Below are 22,182 nucleotides of genomic sequence, written 5' to 3'. Positions count from 1 at the left end.
GACTGCATTTACAGCCTGTATGTATAAACGATTATTGGGATAATTCTTACCTTTATTTTATTTGAGCCTGAAATAAGAAAAAAAAGTAGGAGCCGGAAATTTTCCATCCTCTCGCGTAGGCTGACTTACGTCTATAAATACAGACGTGAAAAAACATGTTGACACGAGCCAGTAATTTACTATCCCGATGTTTTCTAACTAGAGGTCGACAGTGACTGACAAGGATGTTTGTAATATTTTGATTGGATTGCATGTGGCAGCTAAATTGCTAAAATGGCACCATTCATGTCGTTTGTAATCATCGTTGCATGTCGTGTCGGAAAGTGTTGGATAAAAATGTCTGTGGGCCAAACCATGCAAGGGGAATCATAAAATTGTGAATAGAAAATTATTTGGAGCTTTTTAGCGAAATGGCTTCACTTGTCATAAAACGAGTTAGGGGGAATTACGGCTTTGGCAGGTTTTGTTCTATTATTGGCAGGGGATTTTTGTTGACCAAATTTTATGAAATTAATTATATAATAGAACAAAACCTGCCAAAGTCGTCATTTCCCCTACATCGTATTACAGTCAAATCTCCATGAGTCGATATTGAAGGGACCATCGACTCATGGAAATATTGAGATGAGGAATAGCAAATCTTTGGAAAGCCGTTTGGAGGGACCATCACAGTAACCCAGAAAATATTTTAAAATATGGCATAATTTGCTTCCATGAGTCGATATCGAGTCACAGAACATCGACTCATGGAGGTTTGACTGTATTCCATTCAATTCCGCCATTTCTAAAATTAAGTATTCATATGAAAATAAAATTAACATAAAGATGATATGTCAGAAGCGTTTTTTGAGTAATTTCAGGACAACTTCCTATGGAAATCAAAGAAAATCAGAGAAAATCAAAAGAAGAAACTTCAGGAGAATTTCTCCATGGATATTCAGAAGATTTGCGAGAAGATCCAGAAAACACCTTTCATAAGCAAAAATTATCTTATGACTGCCACTACCTTACTGAACATTCTTCTCATTGGCATTACATTCCCACACTGGGACAGAGCTGCCTCGCCGCTTAGTGTTCATTAAAACACTTCCATAGTTATTAACTGCGAGGTTTCTGAGTCAAGTTACCATTTTTGCATTCGTATACCATGAGGCTAATACGATGAGACTTTTATGCCCAGGGAAGTCGAGACAATTTCCAATCCGAAAATTGCCTAGACCGGCACCGGGAATCGAACCCAGCCTCCCTCAGCATGGTCTTGCTTTGTAGCCGCGCATCTTACCGCACGGCTAAGGAGGGCCCCACCTTACCGACCCACACTTTTACTAATAGAAAGTGATCAAAGAGTATATCTCCGGTTAAATTTAATTCGTAATAATATTAAATGCTATGCAATTGTCGATTAAAGCATATTTCGAAAGGATTTTCGGATTTTATGACGCCGGAATCCGGCAAAAACTTTATTTGCCCTCTCGTAATTGCTATAGCTATACCTTGTCCAAAGCCAACCTCTATACACAATAGGTGCCATATTTTATAATATTATATGAAGCTTTCGGATTTCAATTTGCGTTCCACTTTCTATATTGCCTGTTTACCGTTATTAAATAACCTATTTATGTCACCAGTTTTTGCTCAACAAAGGAAACTGCATCCGGCAGCCAGCACACTGCATATGTAACCCACTCCGGGAAAATGTGATTGCCTTCTTATGTCAGCGCCTGGCTTCCAGCGTTATCAAATGCTTGAAAGCCAAATTCAACGTAACATTTATACGATATTTTAAATCCTCGTAGCGAATCTTCGTTCTCAGCCGGAAATTGCGCACCAGGTGGATGATCATTATCTTGTTGCTTATCATGGCATACCTGGCGCCAATACAGTTTCTCGACCCGCCACTGAACGGTAGGAAGGCAAACGGGTGCCTTCCCTTCGCGCGTTCCGGGGAGAAATTTTCCGGATCAAACTGTTCCGCATTCGGACCCCAAATATCCTTCCGTCGGTGAAGAACGAAAAAGTTGAAAACGAAAATATTCCCTTTCGGAATGCGGCACCCGTCGAGTTCGATGTCGGTCATGTTGACGCGCGCAATGGTGGATCCAACCGGGGTGAGTCGCAAGCATTCCTTGAAGAATTTGTCAAGATACGGAAGAGATTTCAGCGTGTCGGCTGTCAGGTCCTGCACACTGTCCGGAAGTACGGTTTGGATCTCCAATGCAAGCTTTTCCTGAATCTCCGGAAACATTGCCAGAAAAAGGCAACAGTGAGCGACCATGTTGGCGGAGGTATCGTAGCCCTGTTAAAATGTGCAAAATAACTGATCAGAAGTTAGTGATGAAGGAACTTAAAACGTACCGCCCCCATGATGGTAAGGATCTGTTCGCTTAAACTTTGCGTTGAAAAATCGGCTTCGAAATTTTTGTCGCTTAGGACTTGATCGATGAACAGCTTTGGGCGCCGAACCGTGTAGCCATCATCTTCGTCGTTTTCCTCGAATGTATTGCTCTGTGGTTTGGTTGCTAGCACCTGGCGTCTTTCCTCGATGATCTGAGAATATAAAACAAGTCGATGCATTTTCATTATATAGGGACAACATATCACCACCTATGCTTGCTAATAATTTTGGTTCTGCGATATTTGTAAAAATAAATAGTTTCTATCAAGATAAACGTGATACGAAAATTATTTTAAGCTTTTAGTGGAATGTGAAGTCGAGGTGAATCGAGTCAAGTACGAGACACTGAAGACGACCTTACTGTTGAGGTTGAAATACGTACCTGTCAAGGATACAATAAAGTAGTGGAATTAAATGGAATTGTACAAACTCTTATAAAGACAAGTAAGATAAACCTATTAACTATAACTATAACCATATCTTCAAAACTATATCTTTGATTTATTATAGAAAATATGTTGGTGAGGTCGCCTTGATTTTTTTTATGATCTCGTTCCTCAAAGATTTGTTTGCCTCTATCGTATACCAAGAATTCATAAAGGCTATTTCAATTGTGATTTAAATATTTGCTCTGAACCACAGGATACCATTTGGTCACATAACATATGTGTAACTCGGGTAGCAAAAATTGTACCCTTATAACACTTTTTATTTGTTATACGGAACATCGAAACGTCAGAAGATAGTATAACAGTATTTGATCTAACAAGGGGTCACGCGACTTATATTGTATATCTGAATACGATTCGCGTTGGAATTATACAAAAGATTTTCCCTAGTGGCGTTGGGTGTTCAGGAGCTGAAATTGTTTTTTTATAATTAATTGGAGATTGGGGTAAACAATATTAAAGTAGAAAAGAAAGGAGTTAAGGCTGCCCCAGACCTAAGCGATTTCATCGCCGCGACGGCGACAACTAGCCGCCGCGATTCTATCGTTGGGTCGCTGCAGGCAATGTTCTATTTACACTTCCATACCAACGGCGACAGAATCGCTGTCGCCAAGCGATAGAATCGCGTCACAACTGTCGTATCGCGTGTGTTTGGGGGAACCTTTAAAGGTATGTAACTGATATTGTATTGATATTGATTCGACAAACTCGAACAAAATCCATTCTTACACCGCGCTCGGGCTGTTAACTATTAAACGATGAATTTGTTTGGTGTTTGGTTGAAATTTAGAGCACACATAATCATTCTCCACGCGAACAACTAATAAAATATATCCAAATAAACTTTATGTGTGGTCTCAAATTAGCAATTATTTAATTTATGTGTGGTTCTATATCGATTATTTTAGGTTGGAGCTATTGCAAAAAATTATAACGGTGAAACATATATCTTATATAGATATTTTTGGCAGTGTGGCATCGCACCCGAATTTGACTTTTTTCTAACATGTATGTAACTGACTTTTTGTCTTTCAAAAGTCTTCTACACTATGATTCCTTAAACTATCAATAACAATAAGTAAAGTTTCATTTATCGGATTATTTTGAAGAAATATCGATTTTTAAAAAGGTGATGCCTCACCTAGATTTACCCTCAGTTAAATGTTCAATGCTCAGTTTTGGTGTTTTCGGTTTCCTTTTTACATGTCGTTGAAGTTGCTCGACTTTTGGTAAAAAGTATTCGGAATACTATCAACCCAAAAGCAATGTTCTAATAATGAAAAGAATGCCATGAAAAGAGATAACATTAATATCGTACATCGTAATAACCTATTCGGATTATGTGCTTCATGGCATGATAAAGATTATCTTGATTTCAATGTTGAATCATCACATTTTCATTTAATATAATATTCAAATTGGAAACACCTCACAGTTGCGATGCTCTCCTGCATTATGATAAGCGAGCTTGCTTTCATACGATTGATAATTAATAATGTTGCTTCTAATCTATCTATTTTGTGATTGTTGCGCATCGTAGACAAACATTGGTGTATCCCTCGTCATCCTTTCGAAAAAACCGAAGACTGCATATATAAAGATTCGTTCCCAATGTAGAACGAATCTTTATGGCCATTCAGTCGTTTCGGTCAAATAACCTTTTCGGCCAAAAGACTATTTCGAAGTACGATATTTTCGATATATTGGAGGGCAGCAGGGATTATGTCCAAGGGCTTGACGATCCCTCCCCAGGCCATCTGCGAGTTGTGGCGCCTGCCTAGGATGCGGTGGGGTTTGACAGTGGGCCCTGTTAAACCTCTATAAAAAGCTGCATGTATCCGCAAGTAGGCTCCGCCAAAGCGACCGTGTGCCGCTCAAAGCGCACAAGCCCAAGTCCTGGTGTTAGGTGGGACGCTAAACAGCCCTGACACGATGGCCCCCCGGCGAGACAGGAGGTTTGCGCAGGCCCAATAAGCCGCCTGGAAAACCAATAATTACGAACAATATAAGAGATAATGCGACTCGATATAATCGGCAAAGACCTAGGCGACGAATAAAGGATCACGATTGGAAGCTTGGAACATGGAACTGCAAGTCGCTAGGTTTCGCAGGTTGCGACAGGATGATCTACGATGAATTACATCCTCGCAACTTCGACGTCGTGGCGCTGCAGGAGATTTGCTGGACAGGACAGAAAGTGCAGAAAAGCGGGCATCGGGCGGCTACCTTCTACCAAAGCTGTGGCACCACCAACGAGCTGGGAACCGGCTTCATAGTGCTGGGTAAGATGCGCCAACGCGTGATTGGGTGGCAGCCAATCAACGCAAGGATGTGCAAGCTTAGGATTAAAGGCCGTTTCTTCAACTATAGCATCATCAACGTGCATTGCCCACACGAAGGGAGACCCGACGACGAGAAAGAAGCGTTCTACGCACAGCTGGAGCAGACATACGATGGATGCCCTCTGCGGGACGTCAAAATCGTCATCGGTGACATGAACGCGCAGGTAGGAAGGGAGGAAATGTATAGACCGGTCATCGGCCCGGATAGTCTGCACACCGTATCGAATAACAACGGCCAACGATGCATAAATTTCCGAAGCACCTTCTTTCCTCGCAAAAATATCCACAAGGCCACATGGAGATCACCTAACCAAGAAACGGAAAACCAAATCGACCACGTTCTAATCGACGGTAAATTCTTCTCCGACATCACGAACGTCCGCACTTACCGCAGTGCGAATATTGAATCCGACCACTACCTTGTTGCAGTATGCCTGCGCTCAAAACTCTCGACGGTGTACAACACGCGTCGAAGTCGGACGCCGCGGCTTAATCTTGGGCGGCTACAAGACGCTAGACTAGCCCAAGAATACGCGCAGCAGCTGGAAGTGGCACTCCCAACGGAAGAGCAGCTAGGCGCAGCGTCTCTTGAAGATGGCTGGAGAGATATTCGATCCGCCATTGGTAGCACCGCAACCGCTGCACTTGGCACGGTGCCCCCGGATCAGAGAAACGACTGGTATGACGGCGAATGTGAGCAGTTAGTAGAAGAGAAGAATGCAGCATGGGCGAGATTGCTGCAACACCGCACGAGGGCGAACGAGGCACGATATAAACAGGCGCGGAACAGACAAAACTCGATTTTCCGGAGGAAAAAGCGTCAGCAGGAAGATCGAGACCGTGAAGAGACGGAGCAACTGTACCGTGCTAATAACACACGAAAGTGCCACAGCCTGATATGTGTAAGGACATAAACGGGAACCTTCTTACGAACGAGCGTAAGGTGATCCAAAGGTGGCGGCAGCACTACGAAGAGCACCTGAATGGCGATGTGGCAGACGAAGATGGCGGTATGGTGATGGACCTGGGGTAACGCGCACAGGACATAATTCTACCGGCTCCGGATCTCCAAGAAATCCAGGAGGAGATTGGCCGGCTGAAGAACAACAAAGCCCCTGGGGTTGACCAACTACCAGGAGAGCTATTTAAACACGGTGGTGAGGCACTGGCTAGAGCGCTGCACTGGGTCATTACCAAGATTTGGGAGGAGGAAGTTTTGCCGCAGGAGTGGATGGAAGGTGTCGTGTGTCCCATCTACAAAAAGGGCGATAAGCTGGATTGTAGCAACTACCGCGCAATCACATTGCTGAACGCCGCCTACAAGGTACTCTCCCAAATTTTATGCCCTCGACTAGCACCAATTGTAAGGGAGTTCGTGGGGCAGTACCAGGCGGGTTTTATAGGCGAACGCTCCACCACGGACCAGGTGTTCGCCATTCGCCAAGTACTGCAGAAGTGCCGCGAATACAACGTGCCCACACATCATCTCCCAAGTAACAATTTCCATGCTTCTTGGATTTATCTAATTCTTATTGCGGACTTATGACAGCAATCACGAAGCTGATTGCACAGTTTTATTGGCGCTCTTATTGCTATCAATAAACCTCCCATAAATCTGCTGAAAAATGCTTCAAACGTCAAATGCCTATTGACCATATAAACAGATTTAGGGTAGTGATGAAGAGCGTAATAAATCCAATTTTCAACGCTCGAATAAAGCTACAATTTATGGTCATAATGTGGTCAAATGAATTACCCCCATAAGAATGTTTGTATTGCGAAGAGTTTATGACGGTGTTTTATAAAAGCAAAATTTTTCTGATCAAATTCCATGATGGCCATATTGAAAACGGAAAAGCATTTCGCAGTCAGCGAAATATATCACTGAAATGCATGATTTAACGAAATTTTCACCGCTTATCATACTTTTTCCGATAAATAATTTTATTAATTAATAGTTTGGGCAAAAATACTAATCGATTTAGTGGACATCCTAGATGTTGTGGTAATCAATATTTTCGATTTATTTCCCTGAACTACGTTATATGGCCGGCGCGTGGTGTTCAACCTTATTTTTTTCACAACATTTGACCATAACATCAGAAGCGCACTTCTTTTCAATGGTACTGAATCGAAAAAACAACCTGAAATAAAATATTGTTTTGTTGTCATCATCATAATTTTCATCAACAATCCATTTTGTTATTATTTTTCTGCAAAGATTTGTTTCTCTTTTTTAATGCAACATTTTGACAGCTGCCGCAGCCAAATTCCCTTTTTTTTCTAAATGCTCTTATAATAGGTTTATAGTGGTTATCTGGAGAGGGCCACTTGGCAATATCTCACTCTTATAGTGGTCATCAGAAGGTTGCCGTGTATTACTCGGTTTTATTGTTAGATCTTATAAATTGATCTTGAAAACCATTCTTAGAGCGGAATAAAACTTAAAATGTTACTTGGGCTATTCATCGACTTCAAAGCCGCATATGATACAATCGATCGGGACCAGCTATGGCAGCTAATGCACGAACACGGATTTCCGGATAAACTGACACGGTTGATCAAAGCGACGATGGATCGAGTGATGTGCGTAGTTCGAGTTTCAGGGGCATTCTCGAGTCCCTTCGAAACCCGCAGAGGGTTACGGCAAGGTGATGGTCTTTCGTGTCTGCTATTCAACATCGCTTTGGAAGGGGTAATACGAAGAGCAAGGATTAACACGAGTGGTACAATTTTCAATAAGTCCGTCCAGCTATTTGGCTTCGCCGACGACATAGATATTATGGCACGTAACTTTGAGAAGATGGAGGAAGCCTACATCAGACTGAAGAGGGAAGCCAAGCGGATCGGACTAGTCATCAACACGTCGAAGACGAAGTACATGATAGGAAGAGGTTCAAGAGAAGACAATGTGAGCCACCCACCGCGAGTTGGCATCGGTGGTGATGAAATCGAGGTGGTAGAAGAATTTGTGTACTTGGGCTCACTGGTGACTGCCGAAAATGATACCAGCAGAGAAATTCGGAGACGTATAATGGCTGGAAATCGTGCATACTTTGGACTCCGCAAGACCAAACTGACAATCTACAAAACGCTAATTAGACCGGTAGTCCTCTACGGACACGAGACCTGGACGATGCTCGTGGAGGACCAACGCGCACTCGGAGTTTTCGAAAGGAAAGTGCTGCGTACCATCTATGGTGGGGTGCAGATGGCGGACGGTACGTGGAGGAGGCGAATGAACCACGAGTTGCATCAGCTGTTGGGAGAACCATCCATCGTTCACACCGCGAAAATCGGACGACTGCGGTGGGCCGGGCACGTAGCCAGAATGTCGGACAATAACCCGGTGAAAATGGTTCTCGACAACGATCCGACGGGTACAAGAAGGCGAGGTGCGCAGCGGGCAAGGTGGATCGATCAGGTGGAAGATGACTTGCGGACCCTCCGTAGACTGCGTGGTTGGCGACGTGTAGCCATGGACCGAGCCGAATGGAGAAGACTCTTATATACCGCACAGGCCACTTCGGCCTCAGTCTGAATAAATGAAAATGAATATTTTCGGCCAATAATTTGCCTACGAGCCAACGGTCAAACGAGAGTGCCTGTTTTGTCGGGTTTCTACTCAGTTAGCAGATAGCTTCCGCGGTCCGACTTTGCTGTTCGGTGCGGTCCAAGTGAAAATCAGCCAGTGCCTGTTTTGTCGTGTTTCTGCTTAGTATTGTCTGATTTTCTAAAAATTGTACGCGGCGTACCATGCAGGAAAGGTATGGCTGCGCTTTCTGCATCCCGTTTACTTGATTCTTATGGGTAAATATAAGGGTTTGAATCCAAAGGAGAATGAGAAAATCTCTCACTTATCACGTCTGTATACACTCTCGATAGGTAGCACACCATGAGAGAAGTTTTTCGGTAGCTGCTACGATAATGAACTGATTCGGGGGGCTACAACCCATGATAAATTTCTTCTACTACCCCATTTGCGGGGGGGCCCTGTTCTATTTATTTTTTTCGCCCAGTTGTGTAAAACAAGTCCCCAACATAAAATGAGCGAGAACAACGCGTTTAATCAAACCCGCCGCGTATCTGAATCAGTTTTATTCCAACTTGTATACAAGTGCGATAGCTTCGTTTTCATGGCTTGTTATCGAAGAGGTTTGTGCCTCTCTTTTATCGTTGTTTGTTATCTATTGAGAGCGATTTCTGCAAACCCTGATAAATAGCATTGTGCTGTATCGTTTAGTGCGGTCATATCTTTCGACAGTGATTAGCCGCGAGAAGTGTTGTGCAAGCACCCATTTTGGAACATTACAACAGCCGCGCAGTGTACACTCAAAATAATCCAAACGTCATTATTACGTGAAAACATAGGTGGCTTTTTTCCATCACCTTTTCCACGTAAGTGCTACGTGAAACGTAACTACTTGCAAAAAATGAACTCATGAACACTCACTTCACCTGAGTGTCACGTGACAGCTACGTGATTTTTTGGTGACTTACACGATATGATGCGGTAGCTTTTCAATGATGCTTCAGTGAAATTTATTAATATTTTGAATAAAATACAAGTTATTTTTCGTTGACTATTATTAGTCCAAATATTTCATCGAGTGAAATAAAAAATAAAAACTTCTCTAGCTTTTTAGATATTTTAACCTTGATTTCAACTAGGTACATTTATTTAAAATAGTTCACATTTTTTTAACTCGATTCATAATGTCATTCCCAACAGAGTTTGTAAAATAACTTTTGATAGTGGATGTGTAGGTAGACAAGAATTGATTGCATTTTTTTGCATGGGTTCCAGGACAGCCATCTGAGTTAATTCCACGATTCAATTAACTTCCTGTAAATATAAGCAAACATTTATGTACGATTTGATTCAAGCACAATTTAGAAAATAATCTCTCACTGGCGTAGTTTTTTTTGCTTCGCTAGCTCCGGTTGTCATACACTTGAAACACAAAAATTAGCTACCATTTTTGGTTATCCCTAATTTACCTTTACATATTTCTATCTACGATATTTCCATACAGTTGGTGTTTCACAAACAAATAATAATGTTACTGTGTTTAACTTTAAAATTAGGAAGCAACAAATCTTTTTGGGCACGAAGCCTGATCAGTACATTTTTAGAATGAATGCAAGTATTAGCTGTCAAAATGAACATCAGTCGTGTACATGATTTTCACGTAACAGTGATGAAGCCGTAACCGTAAAAGCGACAGGATGTTCGTGTAACGTCTATATTATGTCCGATAATGGCTACCTTTGTCAGATAAAACTGTAAAGAAGTTCATTTTCTGCGATCTACGTGATTTTCCACGTAGCATGGACGTGTGGATTATTTTGAGTGTATAACATCCACAGAATCTGACAATAAGCAAATAGTTCGGGCGGTCCTATTTTGTTGTTTTGTACGGACGAAATGAAAATCAATCAGTGTCTGTTTTATCGTGTTTCTGTCTGTGGTAGTAGCGGATTGTGTTAAAATAATAATCGTATCTCCGATTATTATTTTAACACAATCCGCTACTACCACACTGTCAAGTGGGCAAACAGTTCGCGCGATTTAGTGAGAAAATTGATTGATGCGCGATTGGACGTGTTTTAGCTAGGACGCAGAACATTATCGAGATCCGAGTTTCTAGTTCTATAGCGTTCGATGAAAAAGTGTGCGATAGAACGTGTTTTGTACCGTTTTGACTCAAATTCCGAACATGTCTCATATTATATAGCTTGTATTCGTTTGAAAATTCTCTCCACGTTAAATTTCGGACACCCATCATACAACGCGATTTTTTTAAATTTTCACAAACCACCAAACCATCAATTTACACGACATATGAATCTCTCAGCCGTATTCGGAATATGAGTCATGTTCGGGATTTAAGTCAAAACGGTATAGGGGAACTGTTCCGATCTCCATCTTACTGTACATATACCCATCTCATCGCTAAACAAATAAATACGGCACCAAATTCGTCGCTTTTTTTTTGTCAACATGCGTGCTCACTGCTCACAAAAACAATAAACAAACCAAATTTCTCTCCATTGCTTTGTTTTTGATGGGATGGAAATAGGAGCCATGAGATGAAGTTGCAAGCCGTTCCCCTATGTAGCGAAACATTTGCAAGATGCGGGTTACTTGAACTGCTTTGGACGGTTTGTAAGTAAATTAATGAATATTTTAAATAATTTTCCAGCATATAATATTATTGACAATCGCTCTATATTGTTGAATAGAGCTCCCTATTACATACTCACTTTACCCACTAATACAAATTTTCCTACCCGAAACATCGATGAAGTTGGTATGGATTCCCATCTAACATTCCCCCTCTTCCTTTCGTGATTGTAAGGACTTGCCCAATACAACTGCTACTGTATAGGAAAAGGTACTAATCCCAAGTACAAATTTGCGTCAATATACAGTAAATTCCTCAATTTGGCATTTTAAAGGTATGCTTTGCTAAATGACCTATTCGACCAAACGACTTTTTTGATCGTATGACCATTTCCGCTAAATGACATGTTCGGCCAGATGGGTTTTGGTCTAATGGTGTATTCGACCAAACCCCTTTCGGCTAAATAGCTCTTCCCATCGTTTGGTCGTAAGTAATTCGTATAAATATAGTAAAGTGAGCCGAATTGTATTGGGAATTGAACTGACCGTTTGTCCAAAATGGTTTGACCAAAAATATAATTTGGTAGAAAGCGACATACAGCCAAAATCGTAATTTGGACAAAAAAGTTGTTTGCCCTAGTAAGCTGAAACTCCCGTTTGGCGGAAATGATTGTTTAGCCGAATATTTTTTTATGTCTTTATTATGGTGCCGAATAAATCATTTAGCTGAAAATGCCGTTTGGTAGAAATGGTTGTTCTGCAGAAAGAGCCATTTGGCACGAAAATGACCTTTCTGCAAAACACTTCGACACTTTTGGCCGGATGTCCTGTCAAACGACCATTTCGACAAGTTGAGCTATTCGGCCAACGGATTTTTTCAGCCAAACTCGTCGGCCGAACAACATTTTCGACTGTATGTATACTATAGCTATAGGTTTCATCCAAATGACATTTTCGGCGAAAAAACTTTAGGCTAGATGGTCTTCGGCTAAACGGTTTCATATTTGGCAAAACTACATTTGGCTTTCGGCCAAATGACCTTCTGCCAAACGACCCTTCTCTGTTCGAAAATTTTATTTTAACGAGGAATTCTTTGCATTTCAACATTCTATTTCAACTGGAGTTCTTAGCAATTCCAACGGAATTCGGACTCGAAGTTCTTCTTAGTTTTTTCAAGGAAATCGTTGATAGTTTCACGAAAAATTCAGTGGAGTTTCAACTTTATGAGTTGGGGATATATATCAGGAAATTCTGCGGACTTCTTTGAATTTGAACCGGCGTGGAAAATTATAGATCAGCGGCGTGACAAATATCAAAACGGCGACGCGACGATGCAAAATTGTCGGCGGTGGCGGCGTGCCAAAAACTGACGGCGGTGGCGCACACCTCTACGTGTAATACTGCAATGGGGTTCACCTCTGCTTAAAATATAGCTATTCTTGCTAAACTCCGTTTGAAAAAGTTTTTATTTGATTTAAATTAACATGGTGCAGCACTCATTTCAGTCACAGCGATGGCTTTTCCGGCATACCCCAAGTCTCTTCGGCATACGCAATATTTTACTCAATCTCTCTACATCTTACTCTCATTCTCTCTCTCTCGGGACGGTAGAAAATGCGACGTAAACAAAAATATTCACATTCCACGACAACGTGATTGTTTTACTTTTTAAAATCGAGATAATTATAAATAACCAAATCGACCACGTTCTAATCGACGGTAAATTCTTCTCCGACATCACGAACGTACGCACTTACCGCAGTGCGAATATTGAATCTGACCACTACCTCGTCGCAGTATGTCTGCGCTCAAAACTCTCGACGGTGATCAACACGCGTCGGAGTCGTCCGCCGCGGCTTAACATTGGGCGGCTACAAGACGGTAGACTAGCCCAAGACTACGCGCAGCAGCTGGAAGTGGCACTCCCAACGGAAGAGCAGCTAGGCGCAGCATCTCTTGAAGATGGCTGGAGAGATATTCGATCCGCCATTGGAAGCACCGCAACCGCTGCACTAGGCACGGTGGCTCCGGATCAGAGAAACGACTGGTATGACGGCGAATGTGAGCAGTTAGTTGAGGAGAAGAATGCAGCATGGACGAGATTGCTGCAACACCGCACGAGGGCGAACGAGGCACGATACAAACGGGCGCGGAACAGACAAAACTCGATTTTCCGGAGGAAAAAGCGCCAGCAGGAAGATCGAGACCGTGAAGAGACGGAGGAACTGTACCGCGCTAATAACGCACGAAAGTTCTATGAGAAGTTGAACCGTTCACGTAAGGGCCACGTGCCACAGCCCGATATGTGTAAGGACATAAACGGGAACCTTCTTACGAACGAGCGTGAGGTGATCCAAAGGTGGCGGCAGCACTACGAAGAGCACCTGAATGGCGATATGGCAGACAACGGTGGCAGTATGGTAATGAACCTAGGAGCACGCGCGCAGGACATGCGACTTCCGGCTCCGAATCTCCAGGAACTCCAGGAGGAGATCGGCCTGCTGAAAAACAACAAAGCCCCTGGAGTTGACCAACTACCAGGAGAGCTGTTTAAACACGGTGGTGAAGCACTGGCTAGAGCGCTGCACTGGGTGATTACCAAGGTTTAGGAGGATGAGGTTCTGCCGCAGGAGTGGATGGAAGGTGTCGTGTGTCCCATCTACAAAAAGGGCGATAAGCTGGATTGTAGCAACTACCGCGCAATCACATTGCTGAACGCCGCCTACAAGGTACTCTCCCAAATTTTATGCCGTCGACTAACACCAATTGCAAGAGAGTTCGTGGGGCAGTACCAGGCGGGATTTATGGGTGAACGCTCTACCACAGACCAGGTGCTCGCCATACGTCAGGTATTGCAGAAATGCCGCGAATACAACGTGCCCACACATCATCTATTTATCGACTTCAAAGCCGCATATGATACAATCGATCGGGACCAGCTATGGCAGCTAATGCACGAAAACGGATTTCCGGATAAACTGATACGGTTGATCAAGGCGACGATGGATCGGGTGATGTGCGTAGTTCGAGTTTCAGGGGCATTCTCGAGTCCCTTCGAAACCCGTAGAGGGTTACGGCAAGGTGATGGTCTTTCGTGTCTGCTATTCAATATCGCTTTGGAGGAGTAATACGAAGGGCAGGGATTGACACGAGTGGTACGATTTTCACGAAGTCCGTCCAGTTATTTGGTTTCGCCGACGACATTGATATCATGGCACGTAACTTTGAGAGGATGGAGGAAGCCTACATCAGACTGAAAAGCGAAGCTAAACGGATTGGACTAGTCATCAACACGTCGAAGACGAAGTACATGATAGGAAGAGGCTCAAGAGAGGTCAATGTGAGCCACCCACCACGAGTTTGTATCGGTGGTGACGAAATCGAGGTGGTTGAAGAATTCGTGTACTTGGGCTCACTGGTGACCGCCGATAACGATACCAGCAGAGAAATTCGGAGACGCATAGTGGCTGGAAATCGTACGTACTTTGGACTCCGCAAGACGCTCCGATCGAATAGAGTTCGCCGCCGTACCAAATTGACTATCTACAAAAAGCTTATAAGACCGGTAGTTCTCTACGGACACGAGACCTGGACGATGCTCGTGGAGGACCAACGCGCACTGGGAGTTTTCGAAAGGAAAGTGTTGCGTACCATCTATGGTGGGTTGCAGATGGCGGACGGTACGTGGAGGAGGCGAATGAACCACGAGTTGCATCAGCTGTTGGGAGAACCATCCATCGTTCACACCGCGAAAATCGGAAGACTGCGGTGGGCCGGGCACGTAGCCAGAATGTCGGACAGTAATCCGGTGAAAATGGTTCTTGACAACGATCCGACGGGAACAAGAAGGCGAGGTGCACAGCGGGCAAGGTGGATCGATCAGGTGGAGGACGACTTGCGGACCCTCCGCAGACTGCGTGGTTGGCGAAGTGCAGCCATGAACCGAGCTGAATGGAGAAGTCTTTTATGTGCAGCACAGGCCACTCCGGCCTTAGTCTGATGATAAATAAATAAATAATTATAAATAACATGAAAGCGTCAACGTATTAGACAGTTTTCCTATTTACGATGAAGGATTACCTTTATACTAAAATAAGACTCCTGTCCTTTTGGCAGCACTGTACGGCTAGAAGTTCTTGGGCCAAAGTGATTTTTTGTTCGGCTTGAGGATACGTTTCAAAATGCATTCCAATATGTTTATATAAGTCCTAGTGATACGAACAAATAAAAGCGAAATTATAGACACTCCCGAAGGGGTCAAAAAAGAGTGAAGTGCCTTAGTTTAGCATTATTGTGTGGTGAAAAACAGCTTAAAGCAGTGGAAAAAGTGGAAAGAATCACTCCGGCTTATTGGTGTGGCAACGAAGAGCGAAAGTTTGAAATCTACATTTTCATTTTCTATAATTGGATCGATTAGGAGTAAAATAAATGGTTGAAGAATGTTGAGTGTTGTGCGAGATAAAAGGGAGACTTTTTAAAAATTATCAACCATAAACCTACGGCTTCCAAACAGTATAACTCATTAGTTTTCTGTGCAGTGAGCCGGGAATCGGGTCCATAGGCCCAAGTAGTGATTTACCCTATGTAGGTTTTCTTTTAACATGCGCTTAATGAAGAAGCGTCATTATCAGTAAGTGAGTAATTTCTACGCACTTTTGGTATGAAAAAAAATATATTTTGGCCATAACTTCTGAGCCCATAGTTCGATGGGGCGAAACAATGGGGTAGAATACTGCGTCGAATGCAACCTGTTACGAAGAAATCGATCAAAGGTAAGTACAAAAAAGTGAGCTAGACTTTTTGCTCTTTTGGTGCACACACACACACACGCACACAGACATCACCTCAATTCGTCGAGCTGAGTTGATTGGTATATAACATTATGGGTCTCCGAGCCTTCTATAAAAAGTTTGTTTTTGGAGCAAACATATAGCCTTTACGTATACTTTGTATACGAGAAAGGCAAAACGGATGTAATCAATGTTGGAATGTTAATTTTAAAACAATTGCAAAACTAAACAGTATACTTACACGTTTAGAAAAATCCAGACAATTCTCTCTTGCGGCCTCTTCTTCAGCATAGGCTTTCGTCAGGCGATAGAACGTCTCATTGTACAGACTGACACTAAGAGTTCTGGTAGCTACCCTACTAATAAATCTGAAAGTGATACAAATTAACCAACATTTCTTTTAGTATTTCAACAGCCAGTCACATGTACATACACATGCATACTTTGCAGAAACTTCCGTTTTCCACAGCCCTTCTTGAGATCTGTCCCAAGCGTAGTCCCACACACCATTTCCAAAGCACACTCCATAGTAAAATCCAATATATCCACCGGAATCCCTTCGGGCTGACACTTCAACTTCTCTACCATCCGTTCGGAAAACTTCTCAAATATCGGCACAAAACTGTTCAATATTTTCACGTTCATTGTAGGATTAAGAGCCTTTCGGTACGGTTTCCACACAGAATCTAGAACGATGCTTCGAATGATTAACACTTTCCAATAATCAAAATATTCGTCACACACATTTCGCAGAAAACAATCCATGAGTGAGCCCGGAAAATTCGTAGAAAAATGGTTTCTCGCAGCAGTTCGGATCCGTCAGAATCTTCTGCACCAGCTCGGGATGGGCCACGTGGAAGATCAGTTGCGGACCCAGCCATGCCTTGGCGATGCGATCCACTCGACGAAGAGCCCGCATAAAGTTCTCGAACCTACGTTCCTCACTGTGGCCAAGGAATATCGTGGCCATACCCAGCACCGGGTAGTTGGGATGCGCAGTTGGAATCGAACGGGCAAATTTGGCCACATGATATTTCCTGGTGCCGTCGATGAGCAAGATCAGCAGAATCACCAAAACGATGCCCAGCAGGATCAACATGTTTGGTCACTTGCGGTCGGCACATTAAACTGCAGTTTGTTCGTTGCAACCGGCGCAGTTAAATAGTTGTTAATGCTGGAAATGCTGCCCGCCAATGAGGTTGTCCAAAATAGAAAAGTGGTTTGTCATAGCGTGCTTTTCATGCTAGTTTAGTAAGGGTATTTTAGCTACTTTGGTATCCATGACACGTATTTTCAGTACAAGTGGTCTAGCATGAGTACGTTTAAGTAATAATTCTTCAGCAGAGATTTGTATCCATGGAGACCAACATTAAAACAAACCTTTGAATGCAACATTCCCACTATGCAGCAGTTCACCATATGTATCAGTGATTGAGTGACATTCCCACTATGCAGCAGTTCACCATATGTATCAGTGATTGAGTCTCTCGATGCCATATCCAATGTGAATTGAAAGAGCGATGGTTGGATTCATTTCCAGTTATTTCAATAAATTCAATTACATTCGATCAAGGATACTTAAAAGTAGGTGAACATTGATAGCTTATTAACGTGTTTCAGTCTGTTTCAATACTCTTTTAGAGGTGAAATCACATTCCTTGTTAAATGGAATTAAATGCTCGTATATGTAACATGACTTACGTTATTCACCCATGGATGTTGTAGTTTTTTTCAAAACTTTGATCATATTAAGCAACATTATTATAAAAGTAGTTCGATCCACAATTAGGTTAGATTCACCAGTAATGGCGACCTTAACCTGAGAGGGAGAAACAGATTAAAAAAATGTGTATGTCAAACCGAGCCGAAATCTAGCTGACAGTGTGAGCCGAAAACAGAACTGTCGGCAAGAAAATTTTCTAAGGCAATATAACAACAGTAACACGCAAAATAAAATTTGTTCTTTTCAGGTAGCGCTTCGGTTGATTGTTTTCCCTTGTTGGAAATTAACTGTTGCATGACGACAGTTTTATTTAATTTGGTGTGCAGTATCGAGAGCTCCCTTCCAGATCCTAACTGGTGAATCGATCCTAATTCTGATTGTGTGCTACTTTCTAGCTATGGCTGTACTCTGGGCAATGAGAGTTCTTATTAAAGCCATACCTAAAGCAATGGTAAATACAAGAGGTTTTGAATTGTGTTTAATATATTGATCCAGAATTTTTAAATTTTCGCAGGGCGGACGCGATTGTTTTTACTTCGGTGCAGTTTCCATTATTTTTGTAGTTTTGTTCTGTTTTGGCTGGTCAAAAATGAAACCTGAATAGGGGGAAAGACGGCTTTGGCAGGTTTTGTTCTATTATTGTCAGGGGGGTTTTTGTCAGGGGGATATGCAAAGAATGTTTAGGTCAAATTTGAACCTAGTCAGACTTAAAAACCCCCTGTCAATAATAGAACAAAACCTGCCAAAGCCGTCATTCCCCCTACTTGCAAATTGAAATCTGTTTTTTTTTTTTAATCAAAGAAATGAAGTCTTTGTAAAGTGAATCTTATGGCAGGAGGACCTAACTTGTTTAGCTGCGGATTGATTACGTTGGCGTTGGACTATGGTGGTTATTCGGAACAAGGCCCTTAGTAAGATGAATTCTTTGGTGAGATCAACCCAATGACCTTATGTTTACTAGTGTAATGAGCAGTATTTCTATTGCAAAACATTTGGTAATCGCAATTAATTAATAATCTTGTTCTGTCTATGATAATATGCTAGCTAATAATTTATTTGTATGTAGCTTGTATGTGAATTGATTGTGAATGTGGATGTGCCTTAACTCATTGTTTTATTGAATCTAGTGTAATAATCGACCCACGAAAAATAAATTGGTAGTAACAATTGTGTCAAAAGCGTGTTTAAAGATTAGAAGTGAGTCAAATAGCGGATTTTTGTATATAAGAGAACTCAATATGAGTACACTGCCAAATATTTAGAAATAATAACATTCGCTTACAGTTGTTAATATTTTTGCAAAATTACCTATCAATTATCAATAATATTTTCATCTTCTGGAAATATATTTTTCGATCAAAATGCTTTGAAAACTTTTAATAAATAAATCAATAAAATAAATGAAAACCTCTACCCCGTTATATTCTGAATTTAAATATCAAAGAATATAAGGCGGAAGGGTTTTGCCTTTCTCGTACAACCGAAAGGCTATATGATAACTCCAAAAACGAATTTTTGATAGGATGCCCGGAGACCCATAGTGTTATATAGCAATCGACTCAGCTCGACGAACTGAGGTGATATCTGTATGTGTGTGTGTGTTTTTTTTGTTTTTTTTTCTTCTAGCAATGGAGGGGGAATCTGCTCAACAGACATCCTAGGTTGTCCTGGAAGTGCGGGGTTAGGGACCACCTCCAACAGCAAACGAGGGAGGCAGGACTACATCCCCATCTAAACCGTTTCCATTGCCGCCAAGCCCATCGTCCCTTCGGTACAACCAGAAACTAATGCATCAAAGGGGGGCCAGTGCACAACGCACCCTTGAGGTTAGCTGCGTGTCCTTGCAGCATCGAACATCGTGACTCGCTTTCTTAGAAGAACACCATGGTATCGTGCCAGCGCATTGCCGGCTTTACAGATGGCCTTACCACGCCTTATGTCCTCGGAAGGTGGAAAGAGTTGTTCTTCGCGCGGCCACTTGTTCGATAAAAGAATCGAGTTCGACCACAGGGCATCACCACCGGTATGACCCATGAAGCCGACTCCGAACCCTTGGACCACCTCTTATTTGCACCTGAACTAGCCATTCTTCGAGTCCATGCGCCACCTTCTGTGTAGCTCCGAGACGATTTGGACGATAGCCGATAAAACGGCGTTCCAGCCAACTTCATCTTTACACCGGACTAGGTTGTCCGGGGTAGTGTCCAGACCACATGTGGCAAGCATGTGGTCACGCATTGTACGAAAACGCGGGCACACGAACAACACGTGTTCCGCCGTTTCCTCTAAACCTGCGCACACCAAACACTCGGGCGAGGCCGATCAAGCCAGCTGCGTTACCTGCACTGTGATTTTGCAGCACGCTTAAACGCCGGGCTCACAGCTTTGCTGGAACAAATCAAACAATTGGGAGGGTTCGTGCAGCATTGTGCCTTATGCCTCTTCAATCCGCAGCGTCGGCAGAGATTGCTTCTATCAGGGCATTTGCAGTCCCATTCCAGGCACTTGAAGCAAACTTCGGGTTGCTCGTATATGCCCACAGGGCATACCGACCATCCCACCTTGACGCTCCCTAACTTGACTACCTTGGAGGCGTCCGCTGCAGATAGCCGGACCTTTCCGTAGTCGAACGGCTGCGGTGGGCGTCTCCACTTCACACTGTCGCTGCAGTGCCGTGACGAGCTCCTCGACTTCGGTGATCTCGTCCAGGTCTTTAACCCTTAGATTCACCTCCGTAGTGAGTGCCCTCACCTTGACCGTCTCGCCTGGGACCTCCTCCGCCAACTTCTTGTAGGCGGCGCCCTTTTGCGAGACGCCCCGCTTCAGCTCGAGGATCATCTCGCCCATCCGGGTACGTCTTATGCGACGTACGTCGGCGCCGAGTTCACCGAGCTTGACGTCACTCCTCATCGCCTTCAAAACGTCTCGTCCGCCGTGATGACTAGGGCATCGCCCCTGGAGCGATTGGCGCCTACCCTAGACTTCTTGCTACCCTCATTCGCCTGGGCCTTCTTTTCGGCCCTTGACGTCTTCGGTTTCCTCTTGTTCTTGACCCTCTATTTTCCTGGTCTGGTGTGGCTGAGAGCTTTCAGCCTGCCGTAACCCTTTACCATCGTCTTTCCTGGGTGGACGAACCTTTCCAGGTCCTTCCTCCCCCGGTTTTGGAGGTACCTGGCCGGGGTTCAACTTCCCAGCCCCACTACCCTTGTTCGGGGTAGTAGCCCTCCGCGTTCTATAGCGGCCCCCAAGGAGCTCATCCCCTGGAGACTATCTCCCCCGTTTTTGTGTCTGCTCCATTGGAGCAGTCACCCCCGACGTGCCCGCGAATACTTGAGCCTCAGTCTGGGTAGACTTTGGCACCACCGTCTTCGCTGGCACGCCCTCGGTCGATTCGACCTTGCCCGAGCCCGCGAATCCTTGAGCCTCAGTCTGGGTAGACCTCGACTCCTCGGATTTCACGGTTTTACACTTGGCCGTCCCGACCGCCCTCTCCAGCTTGGCGTCCAACATCGACTTTAGAAGTTTCAGTAAGCTCCTCTTGAGGTCCTTACTGATATTATGCTTCGATGACGCAAAGTCGATGATGGCGTTCAGCTGTTCCGTCGCCACTTCGAAGGCCGAAAGCCCATCATCGCGTTTGCGGTTCATCATCCTCACAAGCCATGGGCCGTCTATAACCTCTACCGGCGTAGCCGGGGAGAAGGTTAAGTGACCCACGCTGGCGCTGCACACTGTTTCTGAGCATTTTTTCATTTGAGAGGGTTCGAAAAAAATTTCTTCCAAAAATTTTGTCTCTGGGGAGGGAGGATTTATGTCCAAAACCACCCCCGTGGCTACGCCACTGATCCATGTATTTCAAATATTATCACATAGCTACACATATGTTACCAAAGACATCCCCGTATAAAAACTACACAAACGATTTCGCACAATCAGTTAAGAAATACACTTTATTAAAGGTCACCAAACGCCTAAATTTCAAACTTCAGATCTCTTGAACCTTTTTTCTTTTTTCTTTCTCAATTCTGTAGTGCTTATGAAATTGTCGATTAGTCATTTATTTATTTATTTATTACTTATTACAGCGGAGACGAGCCAGCCTCGGGCTGAAAATCTCCCTAATAAATAAACATATGCGGTATTTCGAAAAATTTCGTTTTAGGGCATTATTTATTATTTATTCAGACTAAGGCCGAAGTGGCCTGTGCGGTATATAAGAGTCTTCTCCATTCGGCTCGGTCCATGGCTACACGTCGCCAACCACGTAGTCTACGGAGGGTCCGCAAGTCATCTTCCACCTGATCGATCCACCTTGCCCGCTGCGCACCTCGCCTTCTTGTGCCCGTCGGATCGTTG

General features: G+C 43.4%; 1 protein-coding gene across 1 annotated transcript; it reads right to left on the bottom strand.

Moving 5' to 3' along the window:
- Positions 1-1,580: 1,580 nt before the first annotated feature.
- LOC134220502 (cytochrome P450 4c21-like) lies at positions 1,581-17,202 on the bottom strand. The gene is made up of 5 exons (XM_062699569.1): positions 16,848-17,202; positions 16,537-16,789; positions 16,345-16,471; positions 2,356-2,547; positions 1,581-2,296 (listed from the first exon to the last, which is right to left on the bottom strand). Exons 1-5 carry the CDS (start codon positions 17,200-17,202, stop codon positions 1,715-1,717), a joined length of 1,509 nt encoding a protein of 502 aa, XP_062555553.1. The 3' UTR covers positions 1,581-1,714.
- Positions 17,203-22,182: the final 4,980 nt, after the last annotated feature.

Source organism: Armigeres subalbatus, chromosome 3, assembly GCF_024139115.2.
Source record: "Armigeres subalbatus isolate Guangzhou_Male chromosome 3, GZ_Asu_2, whole genome shotgun sequence".
Taxonomy (NCBI): domain Eukaryota; kingdom Metazoa; phylum Arthropoda; class Insecta; order Diptera; family Culicidae; genus Armigeres; species Armigeres subalbatus.
Note: the sequence above shows the minus strand (reverse complement) of the source record. Positions and strands in the feature narration are given on the sequence as shown.